At 37.2% G+C, this 19,663-nt stretch overlaps 1 protein-coding gene across 1 annotated transcript in view; it reads right to left on the reverse strand.

The window, feature by feature from the left end:
* Positions 1-7,326: 7,326 nt before the first annotated feature.
* The window catches only part of LOC126001931 (phosphatidylinositol 3-kinase catalytic subunit type 3), a 160,840-nt gene continuing 148,503 nt past the window's right edge, over positions 7,327-19,663 (reverse strand). The window contains exons 24-25 of the mRNA XM_049769125.1: positions 14,926-15,051; positions 7,327-7,685 (exon numbers count right to left, since the gene is read on the reverse strand). Coding sequence (XP_049625082.1) covers positions 7,671-7,685; positions 14,926-15,051 — 141 coding nt within the window. The 3' untranslated portion in view covers positions 7,327-7,670. The remainder of the gene's footprint in view (positions 7,686-14,925; positions 15,052-19,663) is intronic.

Genomic DNA, 19,663 nt, shown 5'->3' on the forward strand with positions numbered 1-19,663 from the left:
TATACTTGACAAAGTGTAGGGCTGACAAAGTAAGGCAGACCCTTCCACTGATAACGCGGGGAGGAGCCAGCAAAGTTTTGTGCTGAAGAGCACGCTACTCCCTAAGGAGTTGGCCAGCAAGTTGCTTGCCTGCTGGTGCCGGGGCAGAACAGGAGCAGCATCTTCTCCTCCTGCCTCTCCATCCCCTTCCTCGTTCTCCTCAAGGGGAGGGAGTCTGGCCTGTCGCCAGCTGTCCCCAGAATGGCTTGGTAGTGCCGGGCCATGAATGGCTGGTGTTCCTTCAGGGACTGCTCCAGGGAAGTGAGTAATAATAGGAAAAGCAAAAGCAGGTAGGGGGAGTGCCAAGTGCTGACTGAGGGTTTTAGCCTCAGCCTGCAATTCCACCAGTCGGGGAAGGCATGAAACATTATCACTGAGTGCTTTCTTGTGTTCAAGAAAAGGCTCAGGATTTGAGTATGCAGGAGAGCCAAAAGTGGAGGGGCAGTTGGCTTTGCAGCTATACTAACGGGGGAATACCGGCGGTGATCATATGCAGGAGAGCCAAAAGTGGAGGGGCAGTTGGCTTTGCAGCTATACTAACGGGGGAATACCGGCTGTGATCATATCATGCAGCCTCGTCCTCAAGGGAAGCGGCTTTGTCAGTGTCTAGGGGCTCCTCAGAAGGAGGATTCTGCAGGACAGGGTAAATTTTTGCAGGAGGGGTTAACGAAGGAAGATCTGAACACGGAGAGACCTGGCAAGAACTGTCCACTCCAGGAACAGGGGGAACAGGGGAAAAGGAATGAGATTCAAGATCTTGATTGGCAACAGAAAGAAGATGCTTGCAACTGGGGTTAGTGTCAGCTGCCTCAATGATATCTTTAATAAGTCCCCAATAGGAAAAAATAATTCTGGAGGCAGTTTCATCTTGAATGCCTTCCTTCAGGAGAATCATATTAATTTCACGCCCTACCTTTTGCCAAGTTTGGCAGCTAATGAAAGGTTTCGCCCCGATAGGGCTGCCAATGGAGAACCAAGGGCATTTCTTATGAATAAAAAGGAAAAACTCTAACAAATTCTTTTTCTTAACTCTTATACCTCTTTCTCTGAGATTTTTCTTGAGAACTTTCTTGAGATTTTTCCTGATGAACTGCGCTTCCTTGGACAATTCTTGTCTCATTCTATCGGACACAATGAAAGGAGAGAGATCTTACCTCCTCCGATGTGTGGAGAGGCTCCTGGGATGCTTTCAGTGTCCATTCCCAGTGTTGGGCGCCAAATGGACCAGCCTGTGGCCTCAGTTTATTCGCGGTTGTGGAAAGGGCCTTCACCTTTACATTTTTTCCAAACATTCCACGTTAGCCCGTACCTAGTACAACCTTAACAGCTCCTGTGTTGAAGTTGTCCAGAACATCCCATTAGGGAGTGCCTAGAGGACATCAGCGAATTTCTCAGGCTTGCAATTAGTGGTCTGCATTGTTTCATGGCCATCTGACAAGTATTCAAGTTACAGTTCAACTAGAAGACAGGCTTGCAGCATAATGGCTGCTATAGTCTAAAATGGCTGTGCTCATGTCAAGTTTCTGCAAGGAAGCACTGGCTCCCAACAATGAATTATGAAGTCACGGTCATGGCCTAGAATTGACATTTCTGAGTTCAGAACCTGGAATTATGACCTTAGTGGCAAGAAATTTGTCTACAGTTTGACCAAAACAGGCAAATGTGATGTCAAAAGCATGTCTCAATGTCACACAGATTTGCCAAAACATGTCCATTCCGAATTCAGCATCATAAAATATTACGTGAAACTCATGGCATAGAATTGGCATTTCTGACTTCAGAACCTGGAATTATGACCATTGAGACAAGAAATTTGTTGTCTACATTTTTGACAAAAACAGGCAAATGTGATGTCGAAATCATGTCTGATGGTCACATAGGTGCGCAAAAACATGTCCATTCCGAATTCAGCATCATGAAATATTATGTGAAACTCATGGCATAGAATTGACATTTCTGACTTCAGAACCTGGAATTATGACCTTATAGGCAAGAAATTTTTTGTGTACATTTTTGACCAAAACAGACAAATGTGATGTCATAATCATGTCTCATGGCCACACAGGTTTGGAAAAACGTGTCCATTCCAAATTCAGTATCATGAATTATGATGTCACGCTCATGGTCTATAATTTACATTTCTGACTTCAGAACCTAGAATATGACCTGAGAGGCAAGAAATTGTTGTCTACATTTTTTTTAGCAAAACAGGCAAATGTGATGTCAAAATCATGTGTCATGGTCACACAGGTTCGCAAAAATATGTCCATTCTGAATTCAGCATCATGAAATATTATGTGAAACTCATGGCATAGAACTGACATTTCTGACTTCAGAACCTGGAATTATGACCTTAAAGGCAAGAAATTTTTTGTGTACATTTTTGACCAAAACAGGCAAATGTGATGTCAAAATCATGTCTGATGGTCACAGTTTCAGAAAAACTTGTTCATTGTGAATTCAGCATCATGAATTATGAAGTGACAGTCATGGCCTAGAATTGACATTTCTGAGTTCAGAACCTGGAATTATGACCGTACAGGCAAAAAATTTGTTGTCTACATTTTTGACCAAAGCAGGCCAATGTAATGTCAAAATCATGTCTCATTGTCAACAGGTTCGGAAAAGCATGTCCATTCTGAATTCAACATCATGATTTATGATGTCACAGTTCATGGACTAGAATTGACATTTTTGACTTCAGAATCTGGACATATGACCTTAGAGGCAAGAAATTTGTTGTCTACATTTTTGACAACAAAACAGGCAAATTGATGTAAAAAATCATATCTCATACACACACAGTTTGAGAAAAAAATGTCCATTCTGAATTCAACATCAGGATTTATGTCACAGTTCATGGACTAGAATTTATATTTCTGACTTCAGAACCTAGAATTATGACCTTAAAGGCAAGAAAATTGTTGTCTACATTTTTGACAAAAAGAGGCAAATATAATGTCAAAATCATGTCTCATTGTCACACAGGTTTGGAAAAACATGTTGATTCTGAATTCAGCATTATGAATTATGAAGTGAATGTTATGGCCTAGAATTCACATTTCTGACTTCAGAACCTGGAATTAGGACCTCAAGAGGCAAGAAATTTGTTGTCTACATTTTTGACCAAAATAGGCAAATGTGATGTCAAAATCATGTCTTATAGTCACAATTTCAGAAAAACATGTCCAATCTGAATTCAGCATCATGAATTATGAAGTGACAGTTATGGCCTAGAATTGACATTTCTGACTTCAGAACCTGAATTATGACCTTAGAAGCAAGAAATTTGTTGTCTACACCATTGACCAAAACAGGCAATTGTGATGTCAAAATCATGTCTCATGGTCACAGGGGTTCGGAAAAACAAGTCCATTCTGAATTCAGCATCATGAATTATGATGTGAAAGTTATGGCCTAGAATTCACATTTCTGACTTAACAACCGGGAATTATGACCTTAGAGGCAAGAAATTTGTTGTTTACATTTTTGATTAAAACAGGTAAATGTGATGTCAAATTCATGCCTTAATGTCACACAGGTTCGGAAAAATATATCCATTCTGAATGTCTCATGTCATGAGACCATGTCTCATGGTCACACTGTTTCAGAAAAACATGTTCGTTCTGAATTCAGCATCATGAATTTGATGTCATAGTCATGGCCTAGAATTGACATTTCTGACTTCAGAATCAGGACATATGACCTTATAGGAAAGAAATTTGTTGTCTACATATTTAGCCAAATCAGGCAAATGTGATGTCAAATCATGTCTCATGGTCACTTGCTTTTACCAAATTAATAACTGGCTCTTCATTGAGATAATAATCTCTGAAGAAAAAGTAAAATTGGTATATACAATTGTTGGGTCAATGAAATATAAAGAACAGGATTTTTTAAAGTACCTTCTCATAAAATGCAAGAATTCCATACTAATCTACAATAATAAAATGCAACTTCAGAGAAGGGAAAGCAGCAAGTCACCATTTCAGTCCCAATGATTGCTGAGCATGCTGTCTGTGCCTTCTGTTAAGATTCTTTAAGGAGGAAAACCCCACTATTTCTGAAGTACCCCATTACACATGTGTTGTGTAATGAGACAAACTCTTAACTCTGGAATTCTTTTATAATTTTTTGTTTTAATTTTTGAGTCACACAAGATGGAGTTCAGGTTAACTACATTAGTTTTAGCCTCAGGAATCACAAAACTCAGGTGACAATACAGAATTCAGAGAGGGGATTGAACCCAGCGTGGCCACATGCAATCTAAGTGCCTACCAGTTTTGTGTTTGATTCAGGCTCCGCTTTCAGGTGGTATGCATTCTTTATAGTGAAGTGTCTATATATAAAATTACTCATTTTAGAAAACTAGTATATTTTCTGTATTTAATTACAGAAAGTTGCTGGTATTTTTTTGAGGTGATATTTAGGAAATCCCCAAGGTTTATTTTCTCTTAAATTGCAAAATTAAATGTGAAATTTATGTGAAAGGATATAATCTGTCGTGATTATCAGTTAACATTCACATGGTAAAGGTTTATGCTGCCTGTACACTTTAATTGAATGTTTGTTCCCATCCAAGGCAGGTAAGACATCTAGTTGGTAACCTGATCAAGAAAAGCTCGAAAGAGGCCTAGAAACAGAGCAGTACCTTCAAAGGGCTGCCTTGCGAGCACAGATAGGTGAAAATCCCACTGTCATCACAGCATGGAGAGAGATCCTGACAGTTCTGTTGAGATCCCTAACACAGCAAGTAATTCCCAATCACACCAGTCAGAGTGTGTAGGAACCGTAAGCACCATAAGTAGGATGTGTGAGCATCATGACAAGGGAGTGCAACCCCTAGTGGGCACATGTGTAAGCTTTTTACAGCAGAGTTGTAAAATGGCGAGCACCATGGCAGCCCAGCACACAGTGGAGCCAGCTATGTGGGCAAAATCACTCAGTATGAAGGCAGTTAAAAACAAATGGGTGGAGAAGACAAACCACTGAAACTCATGAACCATTTTCCTCCGTTTTTTTCTTATTTTTGAACCACACCTGGCTGTGTTCAGGGGTTATACCTGCCGCTGCTCAGGGGACTATATGGGATACCAGGGATCAAACCTGGGTTGGCCACATGCATTGGAAGTGCCCTACCTGCTTTCCTCTCTCTGAGCCCACCCATTTTCCTTTATTGATAAAGGCTCAATACCCAAACACAAATGTTCAGCACTTCTACAGCTTCTGCCCCACTCTCAGTGATGTCCATTCCTCAGTCAATACCTGGTTTTATGCCCAAGAAAACATTCTTAGCAACTTTGCAGTGAGTACAAGGTCACTTTGATCAACCCTTGTTACTTGTCAGAATTTGCCCTTATAGTTTCATTTCAGTTTAACTATATCTCAAAGACACCTATAAATACTTATGGCCATGCTTGCTTATAAAGATGAGTTAGATGATAGTTTTGCTACAGTCATTAAAAGGGGTGAAAATTATGGTTAGGGGTGACTAGAGCAACATGTTGCTTTTTATATTTTTCTTGCTATTGGTTTGCTTTGATTACAGCAGAAGGGTTGTGCTGCAGTAACTACACTGCTTTCCAACCTTTGAAATGAGAGATGCAAACGTAACGAAAAATCATCTCTACTAGCAGCAATTTCATAGCTCTAAGTTTTGAGAAGAAAGAGACATATCTTTCTACAAGGTCATTCTGAGAAACATTTCTGGAAAAGTCAATAGAATTCTAAGAATCAAATATGAATTCTAAGAATCAAAATGCGGTGGACTAGGTAGCAATAAGGGAAGCAAAGAAAAAGCAGAGAAGGATGGAGTTAATGAAACAGTTTGGATATACTCTGTTGTAATATACTTTGTAGTCTTAGTATCTTATTTTTTTTTCTTTTGGTGTTTGGGCCATACCCGGTGACGCTCAGGGGTTACTCCTGGCTATATGCTTAGAAATTGTTCCTGGCTTGGGGGACCATATGGGACGCAGGGAGATCGAACAGCACTACGTCCTAGGTTAGCATGTGCAAAGCCCTACCACTTGTGCTACCACTTTGGCCCCTGTGTCTTTTACTACTTTTTTTAATCTGCAAGTGTATTTAAAGCAAATCACATTCCCTATGTCTCTAGGTCATGTATTACATGCTTGCTTTCTAATTTGAAACCCCTCTAGTGATGCCAGTTTACAGCTCTTAATTTGATAAGTCAACATGATCATTATTGCCATCTGAATCTGTGCCATAATGAAACCTTAATATTTTCTGTCATTTGATATTTAATATCTATTCAGTACCACATAAATGAGTTTCTCTTCCAAAAGTCACATGACTATAAAACACATTCATGTATACTTCCTTTCTTCCCAAGTACCTTGAAGCAAAATACTTAAGATGGGTTAGAAAAAATTCTAGTCCTAAGAGAAAATTTTTTCTTTCTTAAATTAAAAAGGCTCTATCAAGGGCTGGAGCGGTGGCACAAGTGATAGGGCATCTGCCTTGCACGTGCTAACATAGGACAGACCGTGGTTCGATACCCCGATATCCCATATGGCCCCCCAAGCCAGGAGCCATTTCTGAGCACATAGTGAGGCGTAACCCCTGAGCGTCACCAGGTGTGGCCCCCAAACCATTACCCCATCAAAAACAGGCTCTATCAGGGGCTGGAGCAATAGCACAGTGAGTAGGGCATTTGCCTTGTACGTGACCAACCCGAGTTCAATCACAGCAACCCATAGGGTCCCCTGACCTTTCCAGGAATAATTCCTGAGGGCAGAGCCAGGAGTAACCCCATGAGCACTGCCAAGTATAGTCCCCAAACAAGAACAAACAGGTTACATTACACTATATAGACTAAGAAAATGATCTCAAGTTTTTGAAAAGCGAGCTTACAAAAAATGAATTGTAGAAAGGTAATTTATCCTTACATGTATATGTAAGTATTTTATTTTAGGTAAAATACTAAAAGCTGTTTCTGTATTACCTTTTCAACTGCTATCTCCATAGCTGTATTTTCATATCCTGTTGTGCTGTACGTATAAACAAGGATAACTGTAAGCTACAGTTTCAATTTTTTCTAAGAAAATGTCCAGATTTAAAATAGAAATCTCAAATTGAAAGAAAATGAGCAATAACACACACAAAAATATCTGAAATATTGTGGATTTGGATAACAAACACATAACAAAACCCAGGGGAAGAGCGTCATGTAGAGACAGAAATGAAGAGAAACAAGCCAAAAAACTTCTTTGCTGAGACTCTTTTCCAAATTTGTCCTCATGATATAGCATTGAGAGGTGCATCTCAAAATTGAAAGCTAAATTTATTTACTATTTCAACATAGTATTCTTCCAGGACTTTCACAATATGTACATAATTATCAAATAAGCTTTTTATCTGAGTATATTAACAATTTGTACATGTGAAAATAAGTGCATGTGCATACAAGCTTTCAAAACAAACATTTCAAGATCATTATTAAGCAATATTCCAAGAAAAGAGAATTCAGGGACTAGGTATGGTATCTTGAATGTAAATATCCTCTTCCTCTTCTTTGCTTCCTCTGTACAAGTCTTCATTATGCATAGGTGGGGTGGCTTCTAAATTAATTTTCTTATACAGCCAGTATCTTTCTGGGTCAACTTGTTTCATTTTCTCCAATACTAGACAAATGAAAACCACAGAAAATAATTAGTTTTATTGTTATAAAGAAAAATCAGAACGATAAAAGCAACCGTCAATAGCAGAGACTTCAAAATTTTTGGCACATATTCTCTGTTTTTAAGGAAAAACTCAATAGTGTTCCCCTGGAAATCAACCAAATTCTTTAACCAAAAAAAAAAAAAAAAAAAAAAGATACTTCCACTGCATCTGAGACTACTACCTTAACCATCTTGAGTCCATCATTTCATCAAGCCTCCTGCAGGCAATGCCACGTTCTTTGGGAAATACTGGTCAAAAATATCTTTTGGAGGCCAGAAGGGTGGCACAAGAGGTAGGGTGTTTGCCTCGCAGGTGCTAACCTAGGATGGATCCCCCACGTCTCATATGGTACCTCAAGCCAGGAACGATTTCTGAGTGCATAGCCAGGAGTAACCCCTGAGCATCACCAGGTGTGGCCCAAAAAGAAAATCTTTTCAAGGATCAAAAATAAATATAATTCTAAAAAAAAAAAAAAAAAAAAAAGAAACGAAACAAGTTTCAGCAGTTGAAAAAAGTAAAAGTTATTTAATGACTTGAAAAAAATTTCAATTAACTACAATGTACAGGAATCCTAAAGATTTAAGTCAAATTTTTGGGTGGGAGGGAGTAACACCCAAGGATGCTCAGGAATTACTTCTGGCAGTGTTTGAGGGACCATGCAGGGTAATCAGGGATCAAATCTGGGTTGGCTGCATGCAAAGCAAATGCTCTCTCTACCTGTTGTACTATTTCTCCTGACCCTTAAAAAAGTTTTCTTATATGATAAAATATAGAAATAATGTTTATCAACTATAAACTTCAGATGATCTGGTTATTACAAGGCAAGTACATCTGATACCAGGAAAGTAAAAATCTCACAAATTCTGTAGCAGTGAGTGATTATTATTTTAATCAGTGCAAGTTGTTCTTGGTGCAGCTCTTTTACAGACTAAGAAAACCCAAGGCTTAGTGTATAGCATGCTGCTATTTCACTATAGAAATGGTCTAAAACCAAATTAAATGAAGTGGCCCCATCAGTTTGAGAAGGCTCAAGAAGCTTTGAATTTAACATATAAACAGTATTCAATATAAAACTATTACATAGAAATAAGAAATCAACATTTTAGCAGGTATTTTGTGTTCATATTCTCAGAACATAAGAATCTATATGACTGTCCTCTCTATTATTGTTCTCCCTCAAAATTAGCCAACTGAGAAAATGTTATTTATATATATATATATTTTTTGGTTTTTGGGCCACACCCTGCGGTGCTCAGGAGTTACTCCTGGCTGTCTGCTCAGAAATAGCTCCTGGCAGGCACGGGGGATCATATGGGACACCGGGATTCAAACCAACCACCTTTGGACCTGGATCGGCTGCTTGCAAGGCAAACACCGCTGTGCTATCTCTCCGGGCCCAAATGTTATTAGTTTTGAGGATTACACAATCTGCAACAATTAATGGCTATCTTTAATATGTGTAGAAACTGTCAATCACCTTCAAATTCTGGAAGGCCAATTCAATCATTTGTGTGAATATACATTGTCACCCATACTTAATCTAGCCTTCCTGTTTAATAAAATACATGCTATTATTAATTTTGGGAAAATCTGCTGTTCTTGTGTAAAAAACCCTGGTCACTATGAATTTATTAATCTCATATTGCTGTGATAAAACAGCATAAGAATTTTAAAATAAAGGGGCCGGAGAGATTGCATGGAGGTAAGACATTTGTCTTGCATACATATGGACGGTGGTTTGAATCCAGGCATCCCATATGGTCCCCCGAGCCTGCCAGGAGTGATTTCTGAGCCTAGAGCCAGGAGTAAGCCCTGAGCGCTGCTGGGTGTGACCCCCCAAAAAAAATTAAAATAAAGAATTTAAAATAAAAGTCAACAAAATTCTCATTCATAATTTTCCTCTCTTACATTGTTAATTAGATTATGGTCTTTGAACATTTTTAGCTTCCTCCATGCACAAGTAAATACCAGTATGGTGTATTTAGACAGACTGGTCTCTCTTTATATATTTAAATATTTACTATTATGAATTTAATAATAGTAATGCAGTAATTCATTAATAAAGTTAATGCATGTAATATTATTTTTTTATTAGATAGTACCATAAAGCCTTACAGATATAAACAAATACTTCTGACCCACTGGAGTGACTTTCAAATGACTAAAACATTAAAATGCAAGAGTTAACATAAGTATAAGTAGTTTATCCATTACTACAGGAAGTCATACACTGTGACTAGGCACATAAACCCAATACAAAATGTGCTTAGATATTCTGGACATAAACAACGCTAATACTTTTCTTAGTGAAATGAATGAAGAAATTGGTCTGAATAGTCTTAATTCTCAAATTCTGAAGACTTAGGGAAGTTTTTTCTTCTCAGAGTAAATTCAAATTTAACAGTAATAGTGGGAACTTTGTAGACTAGGATTAAGTCTGCAAAAAGATAAACAAGAATATAAACAAAACAAAATTAAACAAGAAAAACCCTTTAGTTAGTGCATTAGAGATGGACATTCCTCAGAAGACCAAGAGAAAGCCTTTTCTCTAGTACTGCTGTGTAATGAATCACAACACAACACAACAAAGTAAAACAAAAACTGCTATTTCTTTGAGCTATAGACAAGATTTTGAATTTTCAAGTCATATTATACTAAAACACCCCCCCCCCCCAAAACAAAAACCTTTAAAACAGAAGTCACATTTAGCATGTTAATCTGCTACACTGTGGGGGACATTTGTGAGCTGAAACAGAGGAAGCTCCTCTCACGTTAGAGGAACTAAGGACATTAAGTACTTTAGAAGAAATGGCATGCTAAACCTACTATCTATCTTCTCTCTTTCATTAGTGTTTCTTCTAATCCCCTAAGTACACTAAAAGTGCGTTAAGATGTGACTACACTTGCCTGGCTCTGTGTATTTTCTCCTTGAACACCAGAGGGCTGGTGTTTATGAAATTAAAGGTTCTTGCCAATGAATGAATGGCAGTGATGCATTTTTAGCATCTGGAGCCAGGACTTCCATAAAACCTTTCAAACCCAGACATTCTTACCTGTGCATACTTAGTTACAAAAACAACATCCTTTATCCTAGTTACTCTGTATCAAAATTCAGTTAATCAGATTTGCTCTAAAATAGAAACACCTACTCTCAGACTTCCATCAGCAGTGAAGAGACAGATAGACAAGCAAAGGCAGAGATTAAAGAAACTGGCTACAGTGAGAGAATTTACCACTGAATGGCAGATTCGGAATGGCTAAGTAACCCAAATTAAATGCCCTCTACCTTCCTCTGCAGACTGGACTAGAAAGCCCTTTAAAGACCATTTTAGCAAGGAGAGCTCCTGTGACAGAATTTTAAAGACAGTGACCCAAATAAAAGCATTTTTCAGGGGAAAATTTGTACCACTAGTAGGTGGGTGTTGCTAGGCAATGAATATTGCAGCATTTAATCTCTACCCTTCCTACATAATGATATGATGGAAGAAAATAAGCCTATCCGGCATTTCAACATGATAGTTATATCTGCCAATTTTTAGTCTTCATTTAGAATATAATTTCTTTAGGTTGAAACAACCCTTAACTTTTGTTAGCACAGAGCAGTCTACTTCTATTATTTTTATTTTATTTTATTTATTTATTTTATTTTATTTGGTTTTGGGGTCACACCCGACAACTCTCAGGGGTTACTCCTGGCTCTACACTCAGGAATTATCTCTGGCAGGCTTGGGGGACCACATGGATGCTGGGATTCGAACCACTGTTCTTTTGCATGCAAGGCAAATGCCCTACCCCATGCTATCTCTCCGACCCGACTTATTTTTAAAACTGGGTTTTATGATCCATTAGTGACTGATAGGAATGCACACAAATTATTATACAACCGTTAACAAAATGCATCCTTATAATATACAGTATCATGAACCCAAAAAGAAAAAAGATGTCTGCCAATAGAATTTGAGTGCTTGTGTGATTTGCCAGTATCAATTATCCCAATCTCTGCATAAATGAGAAGGTTAAAGAGTAAAAATTAAAGTTTTGCTCAGAAATAGCTAAGTCTTTGTAATTTTATAATTCAAAAAGAGTTGTGTGAATCTAAAGTCCTTTTAAATTTGTTTAAGCAAGTTCAAACTCTAAAAACCTTAGGGTTAGTCTTGTTCTAATTTAGTCTTAGTTGTACAATAGTGCCAGTGACAGCAGAGCAGGTAGGCCATTTGCTTTGCACATGCTGGCCCAGGTTCAATCCTGGGCATCCTCTATGGTCCCCAGAGCACAGTGAATGCAGAGCCGGAAGTAACCCCTAACAACTGCCAGGTGTGGCCCCGAATCCCACCTCCAAGAAAAAAAAAAAAAACAAAAAACAAAAACCTGTGACTAAGAAGAGGTAAGTAAATGGGGAATGATTCACAAGCACTGAGCCAGGACTGCACCCCAGTACTGCTGAGTGTGATCCCAAAACAAATAAAAAGAAATCTAAAAAGCAGCATCAAAATCTTCAAGTTCATTTCTACAGGAAAGAACATGAGATGCTGACAAAGAAATCTACATGTGATAACCCAGAAAACAACTTTTATAATAGTTAAATTTTTTCATCTGGGGGCAGAAGTGATAAGGAAACATTCCATTATGTTATAAGGAAGAATGTGCCAATCACTTATATGATCATAGTTTATAGTAAGAGCAGTATACTGTATGAATACCATCATTTCTTAGGATGATAGAAAAAGTGGGGAAGCACTGTCTGATGTGCGGAGTTGAAAAAGTGAAGGTGAAAGTGCTGTCTTGAACATTTTATCTCTCAGTATAAAATAAAAAGGAGAAAAACAGAAATTCCAAGTATGGAAAGTCTGTACTGTTACAAATAGGAGTGAGCAAAATAAAATAATAACTATGAAGAGTAAATCTCATCCACAGAACTGCAAAGGTTGAGAAGTTAAATGCTTCTAAAGTCAAGCCTATTATAATTGGATGCCTTTAAAAAAGAAATAGGAAAGGTGTGTGTACCTGTAGAAAGGTGGAAAAATAACAGGGCTCTGTGGACTGCCTGACTGACACACAGACTTTAGTGCCTAGCTAGAAAATTAAAGGCCTTATTTTTAAAATAATGGTGGTGAGAGTTAAAGATTTGTGTTTTCAGGTTTTAGTTTTATCCCAGTAGACACTTGGACATCTAGTCAGCTGAATCATTCTGCCCCTCTCCCAAACCCCATATAGTTCTGAGATGTTCTGATGTGTGACTCCCAGACTCAGATATGCCATTCTCTAACCAGAGACTCTGATAATCCACTCAGCTACAATATGAGTCACACTTTACTTTCTGGAAAAGTGACTGGTAGGATTAATAACTCATGAAATAGACCTTGAGTTGGATTATGTCATAAAACATGAACCAGACTGGTGGAAGAAAAACAAGTTTTGGTTAAACCAAAAAAAGAGTCTAAACTAATATAGACAAGAAGAAACTAATTTTTATTCATTAGACTTATGTTTTTGTTTTGCTTTGTTTTGTTTTTTTGGTCACACCCAGTGACGCTCAGGGGTTATTCCTGGCTCTGCGCTCAGAAATCTCTCCTGGCTGGGGGACCATATGGGATGCTGGGAATAGAACTGCGGTCTGTCGTCCTAGGCTCGCACATGCAAGGCAGATGCCTTACTGCTTCTGCCACTGCTCCGGCCCCAGATTTATGTTTTAAAATGGATAAGGCATTGAATTTCTAAGTAACTGATCAATATAATCCATACTTCAAGAAACTTGCATTTTAGGAGTGATTAGGCAAGTATCTAGCTATCTATTAAAAAAAGCAAAATGTGTTCAAATCCGGGTGCCCCCTCCAAAAAAAATAAAAATTAAAAATGTAAGTCAACTCATAAAAAAGGTACATAGCACTGCACATATTCAAAAGAAGATGAAGCAGAGTGGAACTAAGAATGAATCTCTGAGGTCAATGTTGATTTGGGCAAGCAGAAGCTTATAAGCTCAGAGCAGATTCATTATTAAGATGAATGTTCTGGGCTGAAAAAGTGTCAGTAACGAAGTTCAGAGATGGAAATAAATAAAATATTCAGATTACAGGAAGAACTGGAAATTACCTTGAAATCAATATTCTAGAATTCCGTAACATACCAGAGATTCCAGTATTGTTATGAGAAACACTATGCAAACACATTTTAATTAACAACAAAAACAATACAGCATATTAAAACACCATGTTGTGAAAATATATCTGACCTAGGTTTTTCACAGAAAAAAAGTAAATGACTAAAAAATGAAGACTGAGGGGCCGGAGAGGTGGCGCTAGAGGTAAGGTGTCTGCCTTGCAAGCGCTAGCATAGGATGGACACGGTTCGATCCCCCGGCGTCCCATATGGTCCCCCCAAGCCAGAAGCGATTTCTGAGCGCATAGCCAGGAGTAACCCCTGAGCGTCAGATGGGTGTGGCCCCAAAACAAACAAACAAAAAACAAAAAACGAAGACTGAATCAAAGATAACTGAATCAGATGAGTTTCTAATGCAAGATTTAAAAAAGACAAATCTATAACATGTTGGAAATTGGTGCGGTTTGATGACAAACAGAAACTGTATAAGAGAGAGTAAACTAGTATAACTAGTATAATAAATATGCAGTAAATCTGTAAAGTTACAAAGGCATTTACAAAGAATGTGTTCACATGTGAGAGGAAAGTGATCTCTGCGAACCATTTTAATAATCATACTTATTATACAATCATCCGATGTCCAATTAAGATCATTTTTAAACCTGAAACTGATCAATACAGACAATGTAAAATGTTTTTCAACATATACATAAAAGACTAATAAGCAGCCAGCCCTTTTCAGGGTGTGATATGGACTGCTTTCTCTGTTTCAAACCCTTTCTTAGCATTTCACCATTTAACATTTAATATAAACAAGTATTCAAGCCACAAGATCATTCTCAGAAATCACTTTAATAATTACACTGACCACAAAGGACAGATACATTAAAACTGACATTCAAGCCTGAATCATTCATAAGAAAAAATTAAGAGGTTGCCCCGGACTATTTAAAAATACACGCAAAAAAATACATCCAAAAGTCTGACTACCAAAGAAGAACAAAGAAAAGATTTGTTCTCAGTTGTTCTGAGAAATGTGTGGCTTTTGGAGGACTTGTGGAATAAGGGGAAGGTTGCTAAGAACAATGGACTCAGAGAACTTACCTGGGCAAACTTGTGAATCTGTTCTACCACAGCAGCAAACAGAGCATGGACACTTTCATCGATCAGACTCTGCATGTAATGCACAGCTTCTTCGTCAGACAGGTCTAGACGGAATTTATCCTGAACCTACGAAGATCACAGTCTGTTAATCTTCTGAATGATGAAAAACAGGGACATATTTGAAAGAACTAGAAATGAAACTGATATAGCTATTATCATAATACTGTTTGAGTTATTTCTGTGAAATGAATGATTCATAACTTATAAGGAACACTTAATACTATTCTTTTGCATATGAAAAATGACTAGTTTTGCTTCACACTCTTTATATTATATGTGAAGAAGAAAAATAAATTAAAACTTCTTTTGGTCTTGCAAACTTAGAAGTAAAAAAAAAAACTTGTTTTTTCAACTGAGAGTAGATTTCATTTTCATACTTCAAATCTAGAATTTCGATGTAAGATTTAAACTGTAACATTAACAATCTCCTCCACTTTATTCCTGTTATTCATTGTGATGCAGAAGTAGAAAATGAGGTTATATTAAATTCCTTTCCACCTTCACTACCTATACAAGAATAGGGGCTATGTCAAACACTGACAAAATAAACTCAATTTTATAAAATGTGTTCTTTCCTCTTTTAATTCCCAGTACTCACAGTCAAAAACCACTCATTTTGTCTATAATTTTCAGATAGTTTTTGTCTTTTAACTCATACATATATTTGTAAATGACTTTTGGTAACAATAAACAGTAGAAAAATCAGTAGAGGCCATGGACTCTGTAACTTCTGGCATACAGATATGTGCAGACTCCTGAACTGAAGTGTGTGAGGACATGTCAGCACCACAGTGACCCCTGGTGAACACCACAGTTAAGTGTTACAACCAAGAATATGCCATCTTTGGTCATCAAATCAGCAATAAAGGAAATGCAAGGAATAAACACATGTACACAAACACATCAAAATTTAAGGAGATACTTTTTGCTGCTTCCAAAAGAATGAACATTTTCTTATTTGTAGGAGCTAAGAAAAGAGGCATTTTCTTCTTTATAGTGGGATGCAAAATGAGACTATGGAGTTAGAACTTTTATAGTTTTTCTACTATGAGAGAAATTACCTACTGAATAGAACCAATACATACATAAGGCATATTGAAACGAAATTACAAAACAGTGACGTCGTTCAATTCATTGTCTCAGTCTTCCTCCCCGAGTCCCTATTATTAATGTATACTGAACAGATTTTGTTACTTTCACCAGCTTTATTTTATTTCTCTTTCTATCAGTCTCAAAAATAAAAAAGTTCTAATTCTGAAAATAATCTGTGTAAAGAAGAACAATGCTATTTCTTTTGAGTAACTGCCCTCTATACTCATTATAGAGATTACTATAAAACTTTGTGGTAGAAAAGAAAGAAAAAAATACTCAGTAAGAGAATCAAAAAGTATAAAGTTAGCTTAATTTATCAAAACTTGCACTCTTGCATTAGAGAGACAGATTATTAACAAGTGGAGCTCAGGTTTTACATGCAGGAAGACCAGGCATAACAAGGACTGGCATAAAAAGGCCCTCTGGGCACCAATGTTAGTTACTATAAAGTCCGGAGGGAAACTACACACAGCTAGGTGAAGTCCACAAAATGAAAACAATGTAAAAATAAAGAGAACTGAATTTTTTTTAAGTACCTGAATTACAAATGAAAACATATTTAGGATAAAAGTTATGTGTCATATATAAGCATTTTCGTTATAGTACAAATACATATAAATGGTTGATCTGATATCGTCTATCTAGCTGATGGTGATTAGGCTATTTGTCACTGTCCTCTAACTCCTTAAGATTCTTATTCTTTTCAAGCTACACTTTCTCTTCCTTGGGTTATAGAATTTCTGTTGACTTAACTTTAAACACACTAATACCTCTGATTCCAGATCCAATTTGCATTAAAATTATCAAATTAGGGGCTGGTGAGGTGGCGCTACAAGTAAGGTGCCTGCCTTGCAAGCGCTAGCCAAGGAAGGACTATGGCTTGATCCCCCGGCGTCCCATATGGTCCCCCCAAGCCAGGGGCAATTTCTGAGCACTTAGACAGGAGTAACCCCTGAGCATCAAACGGGTATGGCCCGAAAAAACAAACAAAAAAGTTTAAAAAAAAATTATCACATTGACATTTCATTGTTCATTTTTCTTTCCAGTTTTCCTCATTTGAGAGCCCTATCTATTTGAACAGTAGATGCTCTTTCCAGTCCCTCAAGTTTCTCCTTTTTACTTATTAAAAAGAGCAGACATACATCTACTAAGCAAGCTCTTTCCTGGCTTCCAATTTAACATTCCAAAACTAGCACAGCACAATATTTTATTCCTCTTGTTTTTCTATAACACTAAAAATTATTAATATACTATTTTACTTCCTTTATCTTGATCTTTATTCACTTTCCAGGTGGGAAATTTCATGGGAGCAGGAATTTTGCTTTACTACTGTAACTCAAAAACACAAACAGTGCTTGAAACACGGTAAATGATTCAATGAATACTGTTAAATGATTAAAATATAAAAATATTCTGGGCTACGGATGGAGCTCAGTAGTACTGTACATATCCAACTTTTGTGATACTCTGGGTTCAATCCCCAGTACCACACCACAAAGACAAACACTTTCAAATATTCAGAAGAGGGGCCGGAGCGATAGCACAGAGGGTAGGGCATTTACCTTGGGCACAGCAAACATAGGTTTGATTCCTCATCAGGCCATATGTTCTCCTGAGCCTGCCAGAAGCAATTTCTGTGCACAGAGCCAGGAGTAATACCTGAGCGCTCCCAGGTGTGACCTCCCAAAAAATTATATATATATATATATGTATATGTATATATGTATACATATATGTATATATGTGTGTGTATATATATATATATTCAGAGGTAAAATAAATTCAAGCTTCAGAATGATTAGCTTCTAGCCTTCAATAATATGGTTAAGCTGTACATATGTGCTACAAAAATTTGTAGCAATATGACTTACTAATAAAAAAGATTTTAAAGTATGGGGCCGGAGAGATAACATGGAGGTAAGGCATTTGCATTGCATGCAGAAGGTCAGTGGTTCGAATCCCGGCATCCCATATGGTTCCCTGAGCCTGCCAGGAGCGATTTCTGAGCATAGAGCCAGGAGTAAGCCCTGAGCATGGCTGGGTGGGATCCCCCGCCCTCCCTAAAAAAGATTTTAAAGTAACCAGGGGAAAATATTAATTTTAAATATGGCTGGGGCTGGGAGGTAACAGAGCAGTTAGTTTACAAGTCAAATACATGCTCTGATCTGGGTTTGATTTCTGATACCAGAGTGTCCATGACCATTGCTGTATATAGCCCTGTAGGCCCCAGTACTCCTGGGTGGGGTGGGCACCACAGCACCACAGAGCCCAAGCAATACTCTATCTTTAGGCCATTGCAGTGAACCCCTGGTGGCTCAGCTGGCAAGGAATCATAGATGGGTCCCTGGACTTTGTGATTCCAACATGGGAGGCTAGTCCCAATCCCCAAAATAAAATTCTAATTTTTCTACAAAAAAAAAAAAAAAAAACAGATTGAAAAAAGATTTAATAAGGTAGAGACAGTTTAATATAGTTAGTAAAATAAACTAAAATACTTAATTTGACACTTCCTGAAAGAACTTTCAAAAGTGACTTTTGAAGTCAGAGAAATGAACATGAAATAAATGGTTTTAAAATAAAGAATAAATCAAACCATGAAGACAGCAATGCAATTCAGATTGACTCCATTCTGATTTGGTTTCCACTCAAGGGGCCAAATAAAAAATTTTCTAAAGTAGTAAGACTAAATCATATGTATTAGCTTTTTTTATTTTTTTAAATTTGGACCATACCTAGCAATGCTCAGGGTTATACTTGGCTCTGGGCTCAGATATTACTCCTGGCAGTGCTTGAGGGACCAAATATGAGGTGGGATTTAATCTAAGTCGACTGCATACAAGGAAAATACTCTACCCACAGCACTATCACCTTCTTATGACTTTAATGTCAAATTTACATTGTAGTTGGTTACACATACCCTTGATAAGTAAAAAGAAAAAAAAAAACCTTCGTGAAATACCTTTTGAGGAAAAATGTTGCTTTTGAAAACCCATTTATAAGATGCACCTAATTGAAATTAGATTATACAGCGAGGTAGAGTTTGAGTCTAAAAAAAAAATGATTGTGTTCAGAATGATAGCACCTAATCAGGAATCAACACATGACACTGTCCATTAGGAGTGGTCCCTGAAGTCAGGAATAAGCCTTGAACAGAGCTGGATATAGCCCCAAAACTTAAATGAATAATTAAATGTACATGCCAGCATAAAATATAAGATTTCATATTTTAAAAGATCAATATAAAAATAGTTGGTAACAAAGGAAACTGTTCTTGAATCAATAAAATTGGGATTTTTCTACAAGAGAAACAGATGGAACAAAAGATCTTTTTACTCTTATAAGTTTAACAGTTTAACAATAGTTGGTAAAAAAAAACAATAAAAACACTTAATTTGACAAGTCCTGTTAGAATTTTCATAAATGACTTCTAAAGTCAGGGAAATGAACATCTGACAGAGATAAATAGCTTTAAAATAAAGAGAAAATCAAATCCTGCAGACAGCAATGCAAAATAAAATAAAAGGGCAACATTTGAAAACTACTGTTGCCAACAATTACTAAGAAAAACTTTATAACCAATTATTTT

The sequence above is a fragment of the Suncus etruscus genome, chromosome 2 (genome assembly GCF_024139225.1).
Source record: "Suncus etruscus isolate mSunEtr1 chromosome 2, mSunEtr1.pri.cur, whole genome shotgun sequence".
Taxonomy (NCBI): domain Eukaryota; kingdom Metazoa; phylum Chordata; class Mammalia; order Eulipotyphla; family Soricidae; genus Suncus; species Suncus etruscus.